Genomic DNA, 20692 nt, shown 5'->3' on the forward strand with positions numbered 1-20692 from the left:
TAAACGCGGCTTCCTGGATCAGTTTTGTAAGAAGGATTAGGAAGGGTAAATTGCGTATAAATTTCACTACATAGTCTCTCCTTTCAAAATGTGAAATCATCTTACGAAAGTTCCTGTGACTAAAGTTGAATCCGTTTATTTTCAGTACAAAATATTTACTCTTCTGATTAAGTTTTTTTGGATATCAAATTTTATTAAAAACAAGTGTTCTTGTAGATTGTGGTTTAAATGTACTCAACCAAATCTATCATGTAGCTATATCACTTTTCATTCACAAGACATCAATTACACTAAAGAAATTAATATATTTCACTGCCTAATTCGTCGTATATCTCTTTATAAAATACGAATTATTTTAGCAGTTCCAATAGCAATCTTTTTCTTTTTAAGACTTTGTAATGAATGTGACAAATGAAACATTTATTGGTCAACATGTTTCCCCCCTGTGTTCTAAAAGAAAAACATAAAATTTATTTAAGTATCGTATTCCTAACAATCCGGTCGTCTTCTGATTCTGTATAACCTTTTTTCCATGGTGTGCAGCGGCTGCTGCCTGACGTCCACACTTCTTCTCTCTTTAGGTCTCCCACATGTAAGTTTACCATCTCGAGATTTCGCCTCATCAGTCTTCGTATCATTTTCTCTTTGACTACTATTTACACTTCTGTCATTATAAACGTCCGTGGATCGTGTTGTCTGTTCGTGGTTCATTGTCCTACCAGTAAGTATTCTCCTAAGACCTGAACTTACCTGGATAGGACGATGAAGGACCTCTCCGAGAAAGGTTACGAGTTGTTTCCAAATCGCTCGTCGGTCTCACTGATGAGATGAGCATTAGGCGCCGAGAGGTTCGGATGTCTCGTCTCGAAAACCTCACGGACGGTCATCCAGACCATAACGCACACAAACAACGAAAACACAATGGATTAAATAACACTATACTTATTTATTAGAATACTATTATATTTAAAAAATAATAACGAAGAGGAATGAACACAACACTTAACACAGAATATATAATAATCTTCATTACTAAAATCACACTTTGCCCTTTTTATCACTTTTATATAGAAGATTATGATTCAGATTTCACTGTAAATGCTTCTCTCCACCATTGACGCACTTGGGGGATTAGCACTGGGGGAAAAGTTGCCGGGATAATCCCACGTAGAAATCTAGTTGCTGCGCCAAACAATCCTGAAGCGTTAAGATGAGTCTTCAGCAAATAAAAAAGTCTCCAAAGTAGAATGCTAATGTTGGAGGGTGCGTTTATAACTTTTTAGTCGCACAAGGTTTGTGAACCTGGGAATTCACAAGTTGGGGGCTGGCCGTAAGAAAACGTCCTTCGCTGGCTAATAGCTTGTTCCCCTTAACACCAAATCATACTTAATTCCCGACGCAGCGTGCGTGGTGGCTGCACACAATACCAGAGTTAAACTCCCCGAGCTCAAAAGTTTAAGATACGAGCTGCAATGGTCGGCTGAAGTTCATTCTAAAAACCACTCAGTTAACTCACCTGTATGCACATACAAACAAAATATGGAAAATAATTTATGTTAATTTTAGTCAACTGGCCACGATGCACGAGACATTGTGATAACTCGAGCGTGAGAAAGTACAGATAAGGAACTGCAAAAGCAATGTAGTTGGTGCCACTCTGGTGTTCGAATATCTAGTCAGCTAGTATTTCCATAAATGATTGAAGAAAGCACTTAATTCAGTTCCAAATAACTGCAGAATGTATATTGTGCATATTCATAAGTCAGGGAGAAACACTGAAAAGGTTCGTAGCTCACTGAAATGTTTTCACCAAAAAGCAGTGTTTTAAATACATATATATGAAAAAATAATGAAAGACTTCTTTGTCCAGTTGCGTGGGAAGGAAGTAATTCCCACCGAAGAAAGAATTTATTTGCGTCGCGGAATATAGTATAAATCGAAAAGAAAATAATCACTGTCTACGAAATATACTGAACGTCCACAAAAATACTTCTGTAACCTGGTAGCGGTTATATCATGATGCTTTTCTCTTACTCATTTGTTAAGATAACCCTGTTTTCACACACTCATACCTGTTCCTTTTAGTGTTACTTTTTCCTTACACTGTAGATCCAGTACACTCTTTCCTTGTTCACTTCTTCTCTAAAAGTATTTTGTTTGTTGCCTATGAAAACCATCTTAAGTTCTTGTACGTGAATACCACTCTTTTTAGCTTTGGAACTTCTTGTATAAAATAAAAGACAAATTCTGACCAAAAAATATACTATTTAAAATAATATCGTTAAAGTTTCGGCAAAGTATATTTTCCTTCATCAGGCGCATTATAAATAGAATCTCTAAGAAACAGCTTATATATCTCAGAAAATGAGAGAAAGTCATATCTAGGAATCAATGAGATCCATCCTTTTGTTTATAAAATTTTTAATTGATTACATATTTGCAACTTTTAATGATACAAATTTCACTTGAAAGCTTAACTTGTTAGTTGGCACACCTGTATTATTTTAATGAACAACTTCACTTTTAATTGACTATCTGCTATTCATCTGAAGTATTATTTATTTATTAATCTATTCTCCTATTATATCAATAAAAGTTGGAAGTATATAATCAATTAGAAATTGTTAAAAATGAAAGGACGGATCTTATTGATTCCTAGATATGACATGACCTCTCATTTTCTGAAATATGCAAGCTGTGTCTTAGAGATTGTATTTTATGTAACGTGTCTAATGAAGGCAAATATACTTTGCCGAAACTCTAACGCTATTGTTTATTGAATAGTATAGGCTTTGGTCAGAATTTGTCTTTTATTTTATTCTTGTACGTCTGCCACATATAAATATCCCTCTTCATTCTGACGGAAGCACCTTTGATAAATTGAGACATTTGTTACTCTATTATTCTGTACCCACACTTGTTCTTTTGACAGAGTACAATTTTTATTCTATAGTTTAAATTCCGTATTTTGAACATTAGTAGTTATTGGGTTATTACACCAAGATCTATGTTTAAAGGAGAAGAGCTTCTGCGCTGGTGAAGATCTGTCTTTAAAACATGGTATATGCAAGAAAATGTAATTTGAGTTCACTTATCCACTGTTTAAACAATACTTCTATCAACTGTGTATCTTTATCTATTCACAGAAACCTTGAATCAGAACAACTTGGCTATGAAACAACAATATAGCACACTAGTTATGTGGCAGGAAGAAGTCCTGAAGGTTCATCAGAGCCATAAGGAAAAATTCGAAGAGACTCGAGTTTTAATTTTGAGGGTAAGCTCAATTTTATGCCTCTTTTAAACCATATTCGTGTTTTAAAGTACATGTTTTCGTAATCATTTTGTAATAAAATTGTTGTGTTATTTATATTTCCACACTACACAGACGAGGATAATTATTAGTAAAATTCACTTTTCAGGATGAGATACGTATTAGTTCTATCTAGAATATGACGGTAGTCTGTGGTGTGTCTGTTGTGCTCCTTTTATACTTCATACAATTTTCAGATTGGTTTTCAGTTCTCACGAAGAAAATGACTGTTCGTTTTGAATATTTATACTATTGTTACTATGTAATAAGTGTCTCTTTTATACAAGGTGGTACGATAATGCATTGGCAAACTGAGAGAGATGATAATAGACATGAATTTAAGCAGAAAATGTGTAATGAACATGGGTTGAAAGCGGTACTATTTTGCTGTGAGAGTCGTGCAAAAACTGGCAATGCCCTGATATGATACCGAATATCTCACGAATGCGGAAAGATATCGCTTTCGGGCCGAAAGAATATGCAGAAAGTCGTACCTGATAAATGCAATGACGTACTGATGGTAGCGGAGCGGTCGCTGCGCAGCGGAGATCCCAACAGATGGGTGTGAATTATCCATCTGTCCTATCAAAATGAAGACAGTGTGTTATATCGGCGTATGAACCAGGCAAAAACCATAATGTGGAAGAAATGTGATCAGTGAAAAATATAGAAAATCCATCAGAGACTTGATGTACCAAAAATTAAGAAGTGTTTTCTATCTGATGATAAGATCTTTATGCAAAATTCATCGATCAAAAACTGAGTGAAGAACTTGTTTCGAGGGGCATTTATGTGTTCAACAAGAGGGCAGTGTCCATACACAAACACTAATAGCCGGGAAATAGTCTAGACATGAACTCTATTAAGGTCACTATTAATAGTATATTCCTAAATGTGTAATTGTAGATTGAATACTGATATCATCTTTGCTTTATTTTTATCGCACAATATTGATTCAAGCATTGAGGAGAAACCCAGTCACACACTATTAGCTACAGGATGCACTAGTATTACAAACAATCGAAATAGCGGGAAACTTTTATTCCAGTAGTACTTTAATTAAACTCCATCTCTCACAGAAACCACTTCATATGTTTAATAGTCCTCTTTCTCTTCTTCCACATAAATTGTATTTCTATATCACATAATTCCGTGACTGTTTCAAATGTATCAATCAATGATTCATTGATCCATCAGTGCTGACATAAAAAGCAGAGCTAAATGAACTAGCAGAACACATCTTTACCATTTAGAGAGATATTATTATTATTATTATTATTATTATTATTATTATTATTATTATTATTATTATTATTTCATACAAAACATTGATTAAAACTATGCAAAAAAAAATTAAAAAAATGAAGCCTTGATTGTAGACAATGCAAAGGTTATACCAGATATTGATGTATAATATAATAATAACTAGTCTTATATGTACTTAGATTTAGAGAATTAAAAATATTGTTCTTAAAAATATATTTCAGTTCTCTATTTTGCTAATAGTTTGTCCACATAGTTTGTTACTTATTCTGGTTCATGAGCACATTCGTTCCTATTATCTATGAATAATTATTGATGTATTTGAATACACATAATGAACACAGTATCATCAATTATCGATTACCAAAGCATTTGCACGCTATTAAACTTAATATCAAACGTAAAAATAAACAAAACCTATTCCAATACTGAATGAGTTATATTTTGTTTGAATCAAAACTCCGGCATTATATACAAACGCAATTTAGATGAAGAGTGGAATTTTTTTTTTAATAAGATATTTTAGTACAAAAGAATATTGACATACACCAAGCACCAAAACTTCTTCATACCACATCATGTACGAGGGGCGTTTGATAAGTCTTGAGTTTAGGAAGGGAATGTTCCAGGCGCTTGCCGTTTTAGGATTTCTCTACGTAGTCGTACAGGGTGTTCTGCACTGCTCTAGTATTGCTGATCTCGGGACGAAAGAAGGATTCAGCTTGATCCTTACACCAGACACGCACAGCCTCCATGATAGCATCATCATTACGAAAATATTGTTCCTTATTTTTTCATTCATTGCGGAACACGTGGTATTCAGAGGGCGTTAATTCCGATGAATAATGTGGGTGCTGAAACAATCCGAAGTTACAGTCGTGAATTTGCTGAAGGAATGGGATGGGCTGTGAAACACGGCGCATTATCTTTGTCGAAGATGATGCTATTTTCCAATTTTCCAAGTCTCTTCACGGCATTTGCAGCGCGCAACTGCTGCAGAAGATTGTAGTAATACTCCGTGTTCGGTCTTTTTTAATGAAGTCACACAACAGCATCCCTGTGCATACTAGAAATTCACCAATACCTTCCTTCCTCGTGCACGATGCCATCGTGATTGACGTTTTGTGACACTGCCACTGCACGGTGCTAGCGATCGGCTCAAAGTACTTTAATAATCTTCCTCAGAAGGATTTAATTTCACGCTAATGAAGTTGTTTTCAAATCATACAACTCTAGGTAGGCTTAAGAATTATCAGATTCCTCTTGTAATAATTTTCAGCACAGATATCTTCAAAGGCTGCCTCAGGACTTTCTTTTGAATTCATCATCACTAAAGATAGTAAACAAAGTTTGAATACTAATAGAGATTTGCGTGAATATAAAATATGTCCGCAGATATGAGATAACAAATATATATATATATATATATATATATATATATATATATATATATATATATATATATACAACCTGTTTGTTCTATGACAATGACGATTTCAACAATAATTTCTAACATAATAATTGAACTGTAAACACCTTTCTTTATGCTTTCATGAATCTTATTTTGAATGTGAATAACATTCAAGGTAAAATTTAAAAGCTATCATTTCCTGTTGTGACACAACTACATTAAGCAGAATAGAGTTCATGCAAATATTAATTACGAAATTAATGAAAAACATACGTAGTTATTTAAAGTCACTTGCAAAGCAGATTTCTGACACACACCCCTCCCAAAATGAAAGTCTGGTTGGCAGTACCTTATCTGTCAATCAGTTGTAGATAATGGCCATTTTCTAAACCTAATTACTCATAAGGCATGAGCGCCTTTATTCAGAACGCCTTAATCCAAATATCACCATCCGTGCAAATTTCTGTTTATAAAGAACACTCGGCTTATGGGCTGTAAATGTTCAAACAAGCTACCCTGCTCGGTTTGTGGTGTGCATCTATAATTGTAATGACTTTGTGTTCTTGAATTTGTTTTCCAAGTTTACGGAGATAATACATTCTGTCAAGAAAGTACCGGGAATTGTACATTTACAAAGCCCAATGAAAAGGAGCGTCGAAATTATTCTTATCGCTACGTTAGTACAACTATGCTCACACTGAGTTTGAACACCATCTATCAGTTAGTTTGTTTACAGTGCTCCATTTGTCAGTTCATCGCAAGTGTGTGTGGGTGATTTGTACAGTGGATAAAACTATCGAACAAAGAATATGTTTGAAATTTGCATTGCAAATGGAATTGTGTGCGCCGAAGCGCTGAAAACGTTACATAAGGCTTACGGTGAATCAATTTTATCAAGAACACGTGCGTATGAGTGGTACAGTGCATTCAAAAGCGGTCGAAAGGTGGTGAAAGATTTGTCTCTCTCTGGTCAACCATCGTCCTCAACTGAACTTAACATCGCTAAAGTAAAGGAAGTGGTGACTGAAAATTGTCGTTTAAGTCTGAGAGATATAGCCGCTGATATTTGTGTTTCTCATGAATCAATTCGTACCATTTTAAACGATTATTTGGGCAGAAAACGTGTTGCCGCTCCACTAGTGTCGAAAGACCTGAATTTTCTCCGAAACTCAATCGCGTAAGAGTTGCTGAAGACGTGCTGGAACGAGTCAATTCCGACCCCACATTCATAAAAAGCATTATAACTGATGATGAGACATGGGTGTATGAGTTTGACATACAAACCAGTCAACAAGCTTCGGAATGGCATCTTCCCGCTGAGCCGAAACCGAAAGAAGCGCGTCAAAGTCGATCAAAAGTGATAATGTTGACAGTTTTTTTTTTTTTTTTTTTTTCGATTATCGTGTTGTGCACTCGGAATTCTTGCTAGAAGATGTGGCAGTAAATAAGGAATATTATCTATGCGTTATGAGGCGTTTGAGAGTGCAAATTTGTCGAAAACTACTAGATTTATGGAAAGAACTCATGGATTTTGCACCATGATAACACATCATTTCACTAGGTTATCATTGTAAACGAATTTCTGGCCAAATCTATATATAAGTGCATAAAAGCGATAAGAATTTCTGTAGTGTACATTCTTAATTATAAAAAGGCTACGCGGAGTCAAGATTTAAACCTTAATCAGAAATCGGTTCTGGTAAAAGTATTGACATGTTCAAAATGCAGATGTTATTGTCTTTATATAAGGATTTTGAATATCTTGGCTATATCTTTAAATAAATAAATAAATAAATGAAAAAGAGGCTTAATGATTACGATAACATTATTAATGTTTATTATTTTTTATCATTTATTGGGTTGATGCATAAGTTCGTGCAGTTCTTATGTTTTATATTATTTTTATTCTGCTGCTCTGTTAATTCAAATACAAATACAACATAGACATAACATTAACATATTCTACGAGTGTAACAATACATTGTATATATTTTACTGTCACTCACATTAACTCACAATCACTCAGTGATGTATTCACCTCCCATTATCTATGACCTTCTGTCTACGTTCAGGTAGTAGTTCAATCTGTCTACGTTCAGGTAGTAGTTCAATGCCTCGCCTGTAGAACTGTTTTGGTTTTGACTGGTAGAAATCTGTTAGCCATTGGTCAGAAGAAGGTCTTCTGTGCTGTTCGTTCAGCAATTGCTTCATTCCCATACACTGCACAAATTGTTCTCGCAGCTTCTGCTGCATTGGACCTCGGTTAAACTCGAATAGTAAAATGTGACGGAAATGATCACTTTTCTCAACTTGACATTCCATATTAGTTTGTCTGAAATATATACAATAATACGTTCACAATCGAGAAAACCTGTTTCACAACACACAAACTTCAAACTACGGTAAAACAACGGAATAACGAAAAACAGTCGCTTCACACCGCATGGTTGCCAACCCAAAAGAAAACCGCACGAACTATATGCATCGACCTATTATTATTATTTATCATTTATTATTATTGTTTATTCATTCTAGTTGAAAGCTGAAAACGCAGAGCTTCAACGACGAATCGCTCAGTTAGAAGGTAAAGAACCCCACGGAGTAGGAACTGATGTCAAGGTATGATAATGTAATAAGATATTACGTTAGTTTGTCATTTGTAATCTCTTGTTTTGATATTTAGTGAAGTTCATATGATTGGATTGGATTTGAGTTTAGCGTCTCGTTCAGCGGCAAGGCTATGTGAGACGTGGACCTATAGCTTAGCGTGGAATTTGAATCACATGAGCTCCCGCCGGGAATCGAACCCGAGGTTCCCACGCCAAAGGAAGATACGTTTTCTAATTTCTACATAGCAACGAGGAAGCTCTGAAGTTCATACAAGTATTGCTGAGTAAAAGAAATCGCTTTTATTATTTATTTATTATTACTATATATATGTTGGAAGACACTCTATATCATTACTCTTGCTTTGTCTCCTTGTGTAGTTCTGGCACTGCAATAGTTAAAATTACTTGACTGGAAAGGTAGTCTTGCGTTGAATTCCACGTCGTAGATGTAGTTTTACAAAAGCCGAAAAAGATGGACTACATTAGAAACTCATTGACGTATTTTATTTGGAGGTCGTTTGAAAGAGACGTCGTAAATTTGAGCATGGAAGGGAAAATTTGACAAACAAATAGTCCAGCTGGCACTATTCACTGATACCGATATCCATACGCATTTAGAGAAGTAAGATTCAAGGTAGTGTTGTGACATCATATGTCCATACACTTAAAACAATCTGTCGGTGAGTTCATATGGAAGTATTTTTCAACTTACGAAAATCATATTATTATTGCGTGCACCTGTCAATGAGACCTTAACAGCTACACATGGAAACCCTGCTCCGGTACGGATGTGTTTTTCATAATATTCCTTCCATACCTTCCTCGGTACTACAAAAATTGTTATTCAGGCTTATAGTATGGGCATTCTATGAAAAATAGAGCACGATCCTCATATAAACAATCATTTGACAGTTACACATGTGGAGTTGGCATATTCTTATTACTAGAAGTACCAAATAGTCAAATACGTTTTTAAATATTTACAGTAGAACATTAACATGTTCGGAGTGTTATTATTTGTGTGTGTACTAGATAGGGTTTGAAAACGGTTAACGTACCATGTCTTGTGAGGGTGTTGGTTTTCAACACTAGAGCGAAGTGCATAAAAAGCAGTCCATCGATTTTCACCGTTAAATTGACTTTTAAAACACTACTTATGAAATGAAAATAACTAATTGAATTTAGTTGTAATAACAAGATGTTGTTATTAATGCTATTACAGATATTCGAGTTTTTTGACATTTTGTGTTTTACGTCCTTATTCTACTCCAAGTTGTTAATTTTTTTTTTTTTTTTTTTTCATTTTATTATCACCAAGGGAATAAATAATAACCTATTTCTGTATATCGTAACGAATTTCTTATTACTCTGTATGCATCATATCGGACCGTGCTAGGTCCTTTCACAACACGTTCTGTGGTTGTGAACCTGAGATACAGAGGAAGGTTATTATTATTATTATTTCGTGTGATATGTATCCTGTAGCATCGATCACTAATTGCGCTATCATAAAGGTTTCAACATGCACGCACGAAAGACAAACTATGTAGTTATTAGATTACACATGAGTTGAATCGTAAAACTACTGTAGCCAACGGTTGATATGTATGTTGTCAGTTTGTGATTGTGGAAACAAAACAAACTACAAAGCATTTAGTTGGCACATTATCAGCTGTTTTACTATTTGGTACAGGGAAAGGGGAAAAAGTAGTTTTCAGAAGGGTGGTGATTTTAAATGCTTTGACTTAGTAGGAATGTGTGGCGCTATATTTCACTCAGAACTTTAATTGGACAAATGACCCATACTCGACTGTATGATGAGTGGTCAGTTTATTTACTTGTAATGGTGGTGTTTATGGCTTCTTGACAGACGCACGGTGCAGTATTCAAACAGCTTCCAATCTGTCGGCACTGACTGTAGTGGAAAAATCTTAGTCCCACATCGGAAATCAGACTCTGGTTCACGCACTTACTGAAGTATACTTACTATTAGAATGAATAGAAGTGCATATACATTTTCATTAATGTACAATGAACTCTCGGTTGTTTGGTTGACTTTTTTGTGTTTTGTGTTTTCATCGTATTTATTTGATTGTAGCATCGAAAACGAAAATACAAGAAGAATTAAAATTTAGTAATGAAATTTATAGAGGATACGAAATAAATTTTCGTGCTAAATACCCATAAATTCTACTTAATTTGTATGCTTTTCATGAAAAGAAATTTACTTTTCCTGTTGTGAATACTTAATATATGTCAAAATCCAAACTTGAATATTATAAAATTTGAGTTTCTCGATGAAAACTAAAAAATCACCATAATTAGAAGAAATTCTACTGACTTGCCAACACTGAGGTTACGTGATGCCAAGAATTTACTGAAAGCTGCTTCTAGCAAAGTTTTGCCTGTTGCGTCGATAAAGAGTGTCATCTACTTTACCAACTGTGTTAACGATACCGATTCAAACCTAGGGGCATTTGTTGAACCAAGATAAAAGCAATGGAACTTCAGATTACAACCGAGAAAACACGGTATGAAGGACAGGACCTACTATTAACGTGGCCCCAAGCACAACTGGGACTTGACTTCGGTGCAGCTGGCGGGCGCACAGATCACTGTTTAAGATGAACTGGAACTGTCAGATTATTTTACACTATACTATCTCGCCTCCAAAACAGTTGAGAGTACGGGGCTACACCTGCTCCCAATTGTTCGAGCTAGTGAAGGGAAAGTTTATTTACTAATAGTAGCAGTAGAATACATAAGTCTTATTGAATACTTAGAGATAAAAGAAAATATTGTATCCAGTGGGAAGAAAGAAAAAAAACTGTTTCTCTGTTCTCTAGCAATTTTTTTCGAACTCCTTTACTGTGCTGCTAGACTGGTAACATGTAGGTGGTTCCTTCCTTTCTGTGTGTAGGTGGTTTTTTTCCTTTTCTTTATGAAATTTCTTACAAGCAGAGGGTACGATATCAGGACTCTAGTTGCGCAATAAGAGTTATATATCCTTAAAGACCATCAAGTAGTTAGTTAATTATCAAGGTATTAGCTGCAGTCTGCCAATAGGAAAAAAGTTATGGGGCTGCAGAGGTACCAAGGGAGTCTATGGCAAACACAAGAAAGAAAGAGTTTCTCCCGTCTCTCCTAAGTATTTGGGAAGGTGAAATAGCGATTCAAATGGAATGTTCAAGCCACACAGTTGATGTGGAGAGTAGAAAGGATCGAATGATCCAAACGAAAGCAGTTTGTACAATGTGCACATCTAACAACAACGAACAAAGACAACGAGCTTTCCGGCAAATTTGTTCCTGCGAATGGCACATTCACGAAGAAACTAATCCCGGCTGGATGCACAGAACTAGTGCAGCCCCTGGACGTATACTTTTTCCGTTTTTACAAGAACTTTTTCAAGTTCATCACTGACACAATCACACTTTGCCAGGAAACGAACATCTGGCACTGTGACAAGTTCTTGAATCTCCAGTCTTTTATGCTGTATTAGTTCTGTGCTCCCTTGTTCCGCAACATGGTTTGAATTGCTTTCTACAAACCGGGATACCTGAATATCGAACCGGAAGCATTTCAGGCACTCATCCTGTACTACTTCGACTCCCATATCACTGCGGGTCGATGACCATTGTAAGATGTGCACATTGTATAAACTGCTTTTGTTTGAATCATTCGATCCTTTCTACTCTTCACATCAACTGTGTGGCTTAAACATGTCATTTGCATCGCTATCTCACCTTCCCAAATACATAGGAGGAACGGAAGAAACGCTTTCTTTCTTGTGTTTGCCATAGACTCCCTTGGTACCTTGGCAGCCCCATAACTTTTTCCCTATTGGCAGACTGCAGCTAATACCTTGATAATTAACTAACTACTTGATGGTCTTTAAGGATATATAACTCTTATTGCGGAACTAGAGTCCTGATATTGTACCCTCCGCTTGTTAATAATTTTCGTTTCAGAAATTGTGTAAACGTAGTGCAACACTATTTACAAGATGGAGAGGTGTTTCACTTGCTTAAAGATTGAGAAGTATTTTCCACGTATTCAATCAGTTGGTGCACTTGTCTTCTTATTAAAGCAGAAATGGTGAATGATTATATTGTGATAGAAAAAACAAGTGAAAACACTAGAAGTTGACACAAATTCACATGTAAAATTACAAGCTAAACCAACTTTTTGTACAACTTTCAGAAGGAGAGTAGTAACCACTTGCAGGCTTTCAATAAGTCAGTGCTACCGGTACGAAACCTTTTGCCATTGTCCTCAAGGTACACAACGAAAACTGATAGCTCTTCCATTGGGTATTTTCACCCATCGATATTGATCATCAAGGAAGCCAGTTGGTTTTGTTTGTTTGCAAACTATATGTACGAAAAATCAAAAAATACGAATAATATAAACGATTTAACATATCCAATACAGACAATAGAAGAGGAGGGAGGATCTCATCCCATAATAGCAAGACATGTTCTGTATACTAAAATGTAATTATTTTTATTGTTACACTGTTCTATGAAATCATTGTTTCACAGATCTTTGAAAGAAGGAAAATACCGAGAAAAGAAAAAATAAATCTTTTGAAACTTTTCTTTTGAAGTGGGCTCAACCTGAACTAGTTACTTGGACTGGTCTTACTATGACAGACCCTTTTATTACTAGTATAATTTAATTAATTGAAGCTAATTACTTCTAGTTGAGGTGACAAACTTACGTTTATCAGTCAGTTGCCTTGACCTTAAAATCTTACTGCCTACTGGTACATTTTACCATTCACTCAAACTACTTGTTGGGCCGTGGTGGTTCAGTAGTAGAGCGTTCATGGGGTTTGTCGAGATACTCCCATTTCTTTCCACTTATTGCGTTCCATCAATGCATTCATTCTCATCATCGTTGTCTCCTTTAGCCTACACTGCATAGCTATAGGCCGTAAAAGTAAGATTTCATTTTATTTTAAACAACTTGCAGTATATTGCTGGACCATACGTGTGACCAGTTGGAGTGTGTGTATTTTTTGCCTTTGTTTATTGAAAACAATTTTTTGTTCTTAAGAGTTAAGCACCTTAAGGATATTTACTGCATAGAAAAATAACATGTTAGTATTTGGCTGTGTGTTTTGCAATTTCAATAAAATTCAATTTGTCCTATTGATTTTCTCTCGCATAAAACGAAAAACTCAAAAATAACACTGGACTCATATTCAAATTATTGAAGAACTCCTTCAAAAGAGTCATATAACGCTCTAGACAGCGACAGCTGTTTTAACGAACCACCGTTGTATCCGACTATATAATCAATCGTGCACTTATGCATAGAGTACTCGTGTAAGAAAGGTACAACAGTTACATAAATCATTAAAATCTTTAAACATATAGGGCCTTATGCAGAATCGTTCTGATGCGTGATTAGTGCCATACTAAAGAATTCGACTAACATGTTTCCTGCAGTAGTCAGGCCTTTAGTATGGCGCTAATTATACGTCAAAACGACTCTGCATAAGGCCTAATGTGTGTAGATAACGTTGAATAGAAATGTAGGAAATGTAGTTTAATTATTTCTTCTAAGGTGAGTACCATATTTGAATTTCAAAGTACTTGAGTACTTACATTTGATGAATAATGCTTTCATTCACATTGACAAATATATTGATGGTTCATTGAAACAGTTTGTCGTTGTCTTTTGTGTTATGGGATGCTTGTAGGTGAGTTCTAGAGTAACATGAAGAATCTGATTTGTTGCAACTTCCAGGCTGTTGGTGCTTTTAGTCTTTAAGCTACTTTGCAGACTAGAATTATTTAAATAAACATGTTTTATATATTTATTTTCTCTATTCATACAGCTTAGATCCGAAAACGAGGACCTGAAAAAGAAAGTATTCGAACTACAGCAGAAACTTCTAGCAGCGCAGAAGAAAGAGTCCTCGCTAGAGGTAAGTTGTGGGGCTAAAGTTAAAATTGTCATATTGTAAAATGTTAGTAGGATAAAGATTGATTGATTGTAAACAGGACATGGTTCATATATATTGCATAAAAGACCAAGACGATTTATTACAATGTGTTATGTTTTATTACTATTATTTAGCTTCTTTTGGTTTCTTTAATGTTAATTTACAATAAAATTAGATAAGTGTTGTAAACGTACTTGCCTCCCTGTTCATAATATTCCGAATGCATATATGGTGATAGCGATGACCATGTTCTATTCTTGGAATTGTCCGCAAACATCTCGTAAGCAATTTCCCACAAACCCATTTCTTGGCTTTCACTTTTTTGTCGACTGACGGAGTCGCAAGATGAGTTCATTTTAGAGAAATAAGGATGTGCTACACTCGTTTCAGGTTATGATCCAATCAATGGAAATAATTTTTTTAAAGTGCGCAAGATGCTGATTTAGTTCATAACATATTTGCTGTTTAAGCGCTATTTTTAATATATATATATATATATATATATATATATATATATATATATATATATATTAGCTATCTATCGAAGGACATTTAAAACAAATACCTCTGAAAACGTATTACTTTTGAAATCTGTACGTTCCAATAAGTCCTCGTGTATTTTTCGGTTGCTTTTAAACTTACATCACGTCCTATGATAAAACAATACTATCTTATTTTACGTGCAGGTACTGTTGAGTGATAAATTGTATTGTATCACTAGCTTTTATTATTATTATTACTATTATTATATGTTATGTTACGTTAAATGTGCATCAATTTCGTTCTTTTAGTGATTAATCAAATAACAGTTTAGGAAACACGTGTCAGTATTTTGCGACTGCTCTCGAAGCATCTTATTTTTTATCTTTATTTTATTTAATTCAACTTGTTTCTTTTATCAAAAAAATATAATATCCATACGAGGATGGCAAAATTTATGTCATCCCTTTGGCCTTTTCTGACTTTTCGCTCCAGTTATTGATCGCATTCAGATCTGTAAGCTGGAAAAAGTTCATGGTGGATTAATTAAAAATTCCCTACTTAGCAGTATATATTCAGTTTCCACTGGAATGAAAGTATAAATTTAATCCAAATACAATATTAAAACCGAAAGGGACATGTCTCTTCAACTTGATGGATAAAAGCGATAAAAGCCGAAATTGAACGTATTTTTAAGACATTAAAAAATAGATAAATAAATAAAACTCTCCCGCGGTCGTTTACAGTTGTTTCCTTATGAGGGGAAATATTGAAACCGAAAAAAATTGCACTGGATATTAACCAGCCATGGTCTTGGTAGAGTAGTAAGGGTAGAGAAGGAGCCTAGTCTTGATACACTGAATCCATATCAGACAATTGGTTCGTACTAGGGATGGCCAGTTACGAAATTTTCACTTTCCGGAATCCAGAAAGTGAAATTACCGAATCCGGAAAATAAATTCTCCGGATTCCGGAAAGTTTTGACCATCCCTAGTTCTTACTATCTTCCACCGTTTTTGCTCTGTTGCGATCAAAGATTAAAACTGGAAATAGTATATGTGTACCACTTCTAGTTGGAATAGAGGGATAATAATGGTGATACAACCTGTTCTTGGAACGCTGATTTCGCCATATGTTAGGGGCATGGAGGCTCAGTGATAAAGCTCTCATCTCTGTTGTTTGGGGTCCCAGTTCGATCCCAGGCTAATTGAGTTTTGTCGAGAGGTTATAGTTGACAACATTTTGTCCGTGGGCTTTCTCCGGGTTTTTCTGTTTCCTCCCATTGTCTCATTCCAGCAACTATTCTTTATCATTCATCTTCCTCATTCATCCGTCTTCTTTAGCCTAAAGGGCATAATTGGAAGACGCAAAATTTGAAATTTCATTTCATTTCCCGCCTTTCTTAACGTTTTTATTCTGCTACTTATTGACACGGAAGAAGACGGATAGTCCTAATCTGTATGAGACTAGTTTGGAAGTCTAAAATTATAGAATTTTAGAAGTTACGTGTAATGTATACAAAACTTACGATACGTTATTTTCTTTTTGTTCATTATTTTATTTTTATATTTGTTTTTAGTTTTTTCAGTTGTTCAAATGTTTCTTTTTTTTTTAATTTTTCAAAGTCTTCTAAAGCTGATGAGGACTCGAAGGCTATTATTTTACAATTAAATCGCCAACTGGAAACAACAGAAAGATCTCGTCGACAACTGACAATAGACGTAGAAAGACTAAATGCGGAGAAATCCCGTATTTCCAAAGAAGCTGCTGGTCTTTTGTCAGAATTGCATACACTGCGAGAAGTTCTTGCTTCAACTCAGCATGAAAAGGCAGAATTGGAAAGGAGAGTCACTCAGTTGCAGCGAGATGTTGCTTTACGTCGAGAGGTTGGTTTTTTTCCCTTTAATTTAGTAGTCAAAAATTACACTTGTAAATGCGTTGAAATCCTCTTTAATTTCCGCCGTCATGATTGTATGTTTTTAAATAATGTAGTTAAATGAAAAATAAAGAAAACACTATGTATAATAACCTATCACAAATCATCTGGTCACATACTTCGCAGTAATAAATCAGTAAGTGTTATAATTTCTCTACTTGAATTATTGAATCATTAGCTGAAATATATATTTTGTAATATGATTCCTAGTGCAGTATGGTTACCTAATTGAAATGAATATTCAGTTAATGAGGGTGGTTAACTGTTTGAAACATATATGGAGGTGATGTGGATTGGTTTTGTCTGTCTGTATTTGGATGTTTAATGACTTTAGATGGGTAAATAGTCAACTACTTTAATATGATTAGTGATGCGTTTATCTTTAATTGAATAGAGAATTGAAATGTACATGGGCCTATAATTATTTATATGATGTTTGGCCGACTGTAGTATTTGTAATTCTGGACAAAAAGTTGCTATATGGCAATACTGTGTAGCCTGAGATTGGGGATAACGATCACTTAAGACTTAGAACCACACCAGTGCTGGAGTGGCTGAACGAAATATTCCCAAACCGCTGGATCGGTCGACGTGGGTCTGTGGAATGCCCAGCTCAATCTCTCGATTTGATACGACCTGACTTTTTGTTATGGGGTGTTTTAAAGGACACAGTGTATCAACATCACATATGCAATTTGGCCGAACCACGGGAAGCTATCAGAGAAGAGTTCCACAAGATACCAGTACGGGTCTGTCAAGCTGCTGGTGACAATGTTGCTCTTCGTTTTGAGGCATGTATCAATTTGAATGGGGCACTGGTGGACCATGCCATGAGGAACAGAGGTTAAAGTTTTTGTAAGGAAGGGTATAAGAGTAATGTGTTAATGTTCAAGTTATGTTGCTAGTTTCTTTACCGCAGACTTTGAAACATCATATACATAATTATGGGCCACTCTGTATATGTGGTTATTCCGAAGTGAATGGTGGTGAAATTAACAACTTACGTGCGAAAGAGATGTTTACAGAAGTATTTATGTTACAGCTATTAGTCGTAATGCTAGAGATGGTAAGGTTACTACTTTGTCATAAGTTATTGAATGATTATTTATAATGTCTCCAGTGATGCTTATTCCTTTTGTCTTTATAAATACGAGTAAGGAAGCCTATAAGTGTCCAGGACCAAATACTAATTCAACACAGCGACAGTTATCAAATCGAATTATCACAAGCTCTTCAATCTCTTTGTCTTGTTTATTTTACAAATACGTTAGTTGTAACCGTACAACCTTAATCGACGCATCTATATCTTAAAGCTACAATGTTTATATACTCTTAGAGAGAGAAAAAAGTGAAAGACAAATTTAAATGCGAAATTATTTGATCGTGTTCTTTTCTTAAATTTCAAATTGCCTTGTACCCGGGAAAACCAAAACTTTTCGAGTTCGTTTCGTGGCTCTGGTAACTTTCTCAGTTGCCATAACTTCGTAAACTGGAAATATGAGGGCTTTCCAAAAGGTGCCAGACGTTTTGGCCTATCGCAGCAGTCGGGAAGGGGGGGGGGAGGGGGGGAATAGAGTCGCCGCTTGGTGTCAGAATGTTGCCACAATCAGTACGCATCCAGCTCTGGTAGCGTGAGGACTGTGACGCTCTTACTGTGCTTTCTGTGTTACAATATGCGCTGGAATAGAAAATCCCGCCTCTTGTGAATTGCGTTCTGTAATTAGGTTTTTGTTGGTTGAAACCCACAAGCCAATTGAAATCCATCGCCAACCGTGTGAAATGTACGGACATGGAATAATGAGCGAAAGGCCGAGTGAGGCAACGACAACGCACGGTCAAGCGTACTCGAGAGCTGTTCGATGGTTTTGAATGGGAGGTGTTCGATCACACACCATACAGCCTGGTTTTGGAGCCAAGCGGCTACCACCTCTTCCCAGCGGTGAAGACATGGCTTGCTACAAAACGCGTTCATACTGACGCCAGACTGCATGTCGGTGTAAACCAGTGGTTGAAGTCACAGGCGGCAGAATTTTATCGCGACGGTATTGAATAACTTGTGTCAAGTTATAATAAGTGAATTAATTTGCATGGCAATTATGTGGAAAAATAGCTTAAGAATGTGCCTTTCAAATGTATATAATACAGTTTGGTTTGCTCATTCTGTTACTTTATTTTATTTCAAAACTTCTGTTACTTTCTGGACAGCTATGGACTGTTCGTTTCAAATAATTTGGTTAAGCGTGTCCTCTTGAAAAGACGTTATCACTGTCTTAATGTAGAGTTACGATTTTCCATGTATTCGTAATAGAACACAATGTGTCTTATAACCTCTATGTATGTATCGTATACATTACTATATATATCTTAAAACCACAATTAGCAACGATTTTTCTAGTAAAGTTCGTAGAAGATAAACGGCATAAGCAGATTGCGTAAGGGCGAATCGACAGAATCCATGTTTTACTACTTCCAAGTAAACTCATTGTATTTCAATTTTAGCACTCCGAAGATCTTAAGGACTATGTAATGGTTGATAAGACAAATGCTGAATCGTCACGTGCTTCAAATCCAAGCGAGAGTGAAGCATTAAATTCACTTGCAGCGAAACTGGCCGAAGAACAAATCAAAGTCTCTACACTGAGCAAAGAATTAGAAGAAGAAAAGCAAAAGGTATGTAATATTGAATTTTATGAGTAGAAATATCTTGTAAGACCGCTGTAAAAGTAACAAAAGTTAGACATTATAGAGGTTGATTCATTTATATTGAGCAGAATTTGAATGAGCCATTCACCTACCGCTAGAATGCAGTGTTCCTACCGTTGATTGTGTTTCATCTGCAGGTCATCTCTACTGGCAATTGCCCTGCATCAGGGTTTCCAGTGCAGGAAACTGCGTTTCAGCGGGACCATGGATACTGCATCCCACTCCTCTTTACAGGCTTTCCATATACTGGAGACGGTGTGGACTCAACGATGGGACTGGCGCTACTTGAGAATTCCGAAAGCACAATATTCCATTTGGGCTTGTATTTGGACTCCTGACAGGGATGCCAGAGAAGGGAATTGCCGAAATTCCGATTTCCTGTTTCATACGGCGATAGAATTCCAGCGATGTTATCGCCGTGTGGCTGGATGTCTTGTCTTGGGGCAGTTAAACTTCATTCACGTTTTGTCCCTATAATGCTGGGATTTCATGCTGTTACATTTCAGTCAAAACACGAGTCTGGTAGTACGCAGCATTGATTTTGACGTTTCATTCCACCTTTAAGAGACAGTTTTTTTCCTATACGAGAAACCGGGACACAATCATGAACCCTTTAAAAAAACAACTGCTCATCGGAGAATGTACACTCATGTCCAAAATGATTGTCGCATATCTATAACTATCTTCTTGTAAGAATATAATTTGATAATGATTTTGCAGGATACTTTTAATACTGATACTATGTGTATAAACGAGAAATGCATATTTGTGGTAAATTTCATAGGAAAAGAATTATAAATACGAAAATTAGAATGAGTAAAACAAAATGTTGCTAAATGGACAAGAAAGTTTTAGTTTCGTTGTATTGTTCTTATTTACTGCTCTTTTGACATAAAATTTTCTACATACATGTCTTTGCCGATTATACACATACTAACGTTATAAGAAATACCGGGTGTATTCGTTATCAAATTATATTTCTACAACAACATATTTATAGACATGAGTGTACATCAGCCCT

General features: G+C 35.6%; 1 protein-coding gene across 2 annotated transcripts in view; it reads left to right on the top strand.

Annotated features, from left to right (window-relative positions):
* The window catches only part of LOC145673370 (optineurin-like), a 111800-nt gene that overhangs the window by 27020 nt on the left and 64088 nt on the right, over window positions 1-20692 (top strand). For both annotated transcript variants that reach the window (XM_081743013.1, XM_081743014.1), the window contains exons 4-8: window positions 3147-3277; window positions 8523-8606; window positions 14445-14534; window positions 16658-16918; window positions 19468-19638. In XM_081743013.1, the coding sequence (XP_081599139.1) occupies window positions 3147-3277; window positions 8523-8606; window positions 14445-14534; window positions 16658-16918; window positions 19468-19638 (737 nt within the window). The remainder of the gene's footprint in view (window positions 1-3146; window positions 3278-8522; window positions 8607-14444; window positions 14535-16657; window positions 16919-19467; window positions 19639-20692) is intronic.

Source organism: Thermobia domestica, chromosome 16 (genome assembly GCF_964235325.1).
Source record: "Thermobia domestica chromosome 16, izTheDome1.hap1.1, whole genome shotgun sequence".
Taxonomy (NCBI): domain Eukaryota; kingdom Metazoa; phylum Arthropoda; class Insecta; order Zygentoma; family Lepismatidae; genus Thermobia; species Thermobia domestica.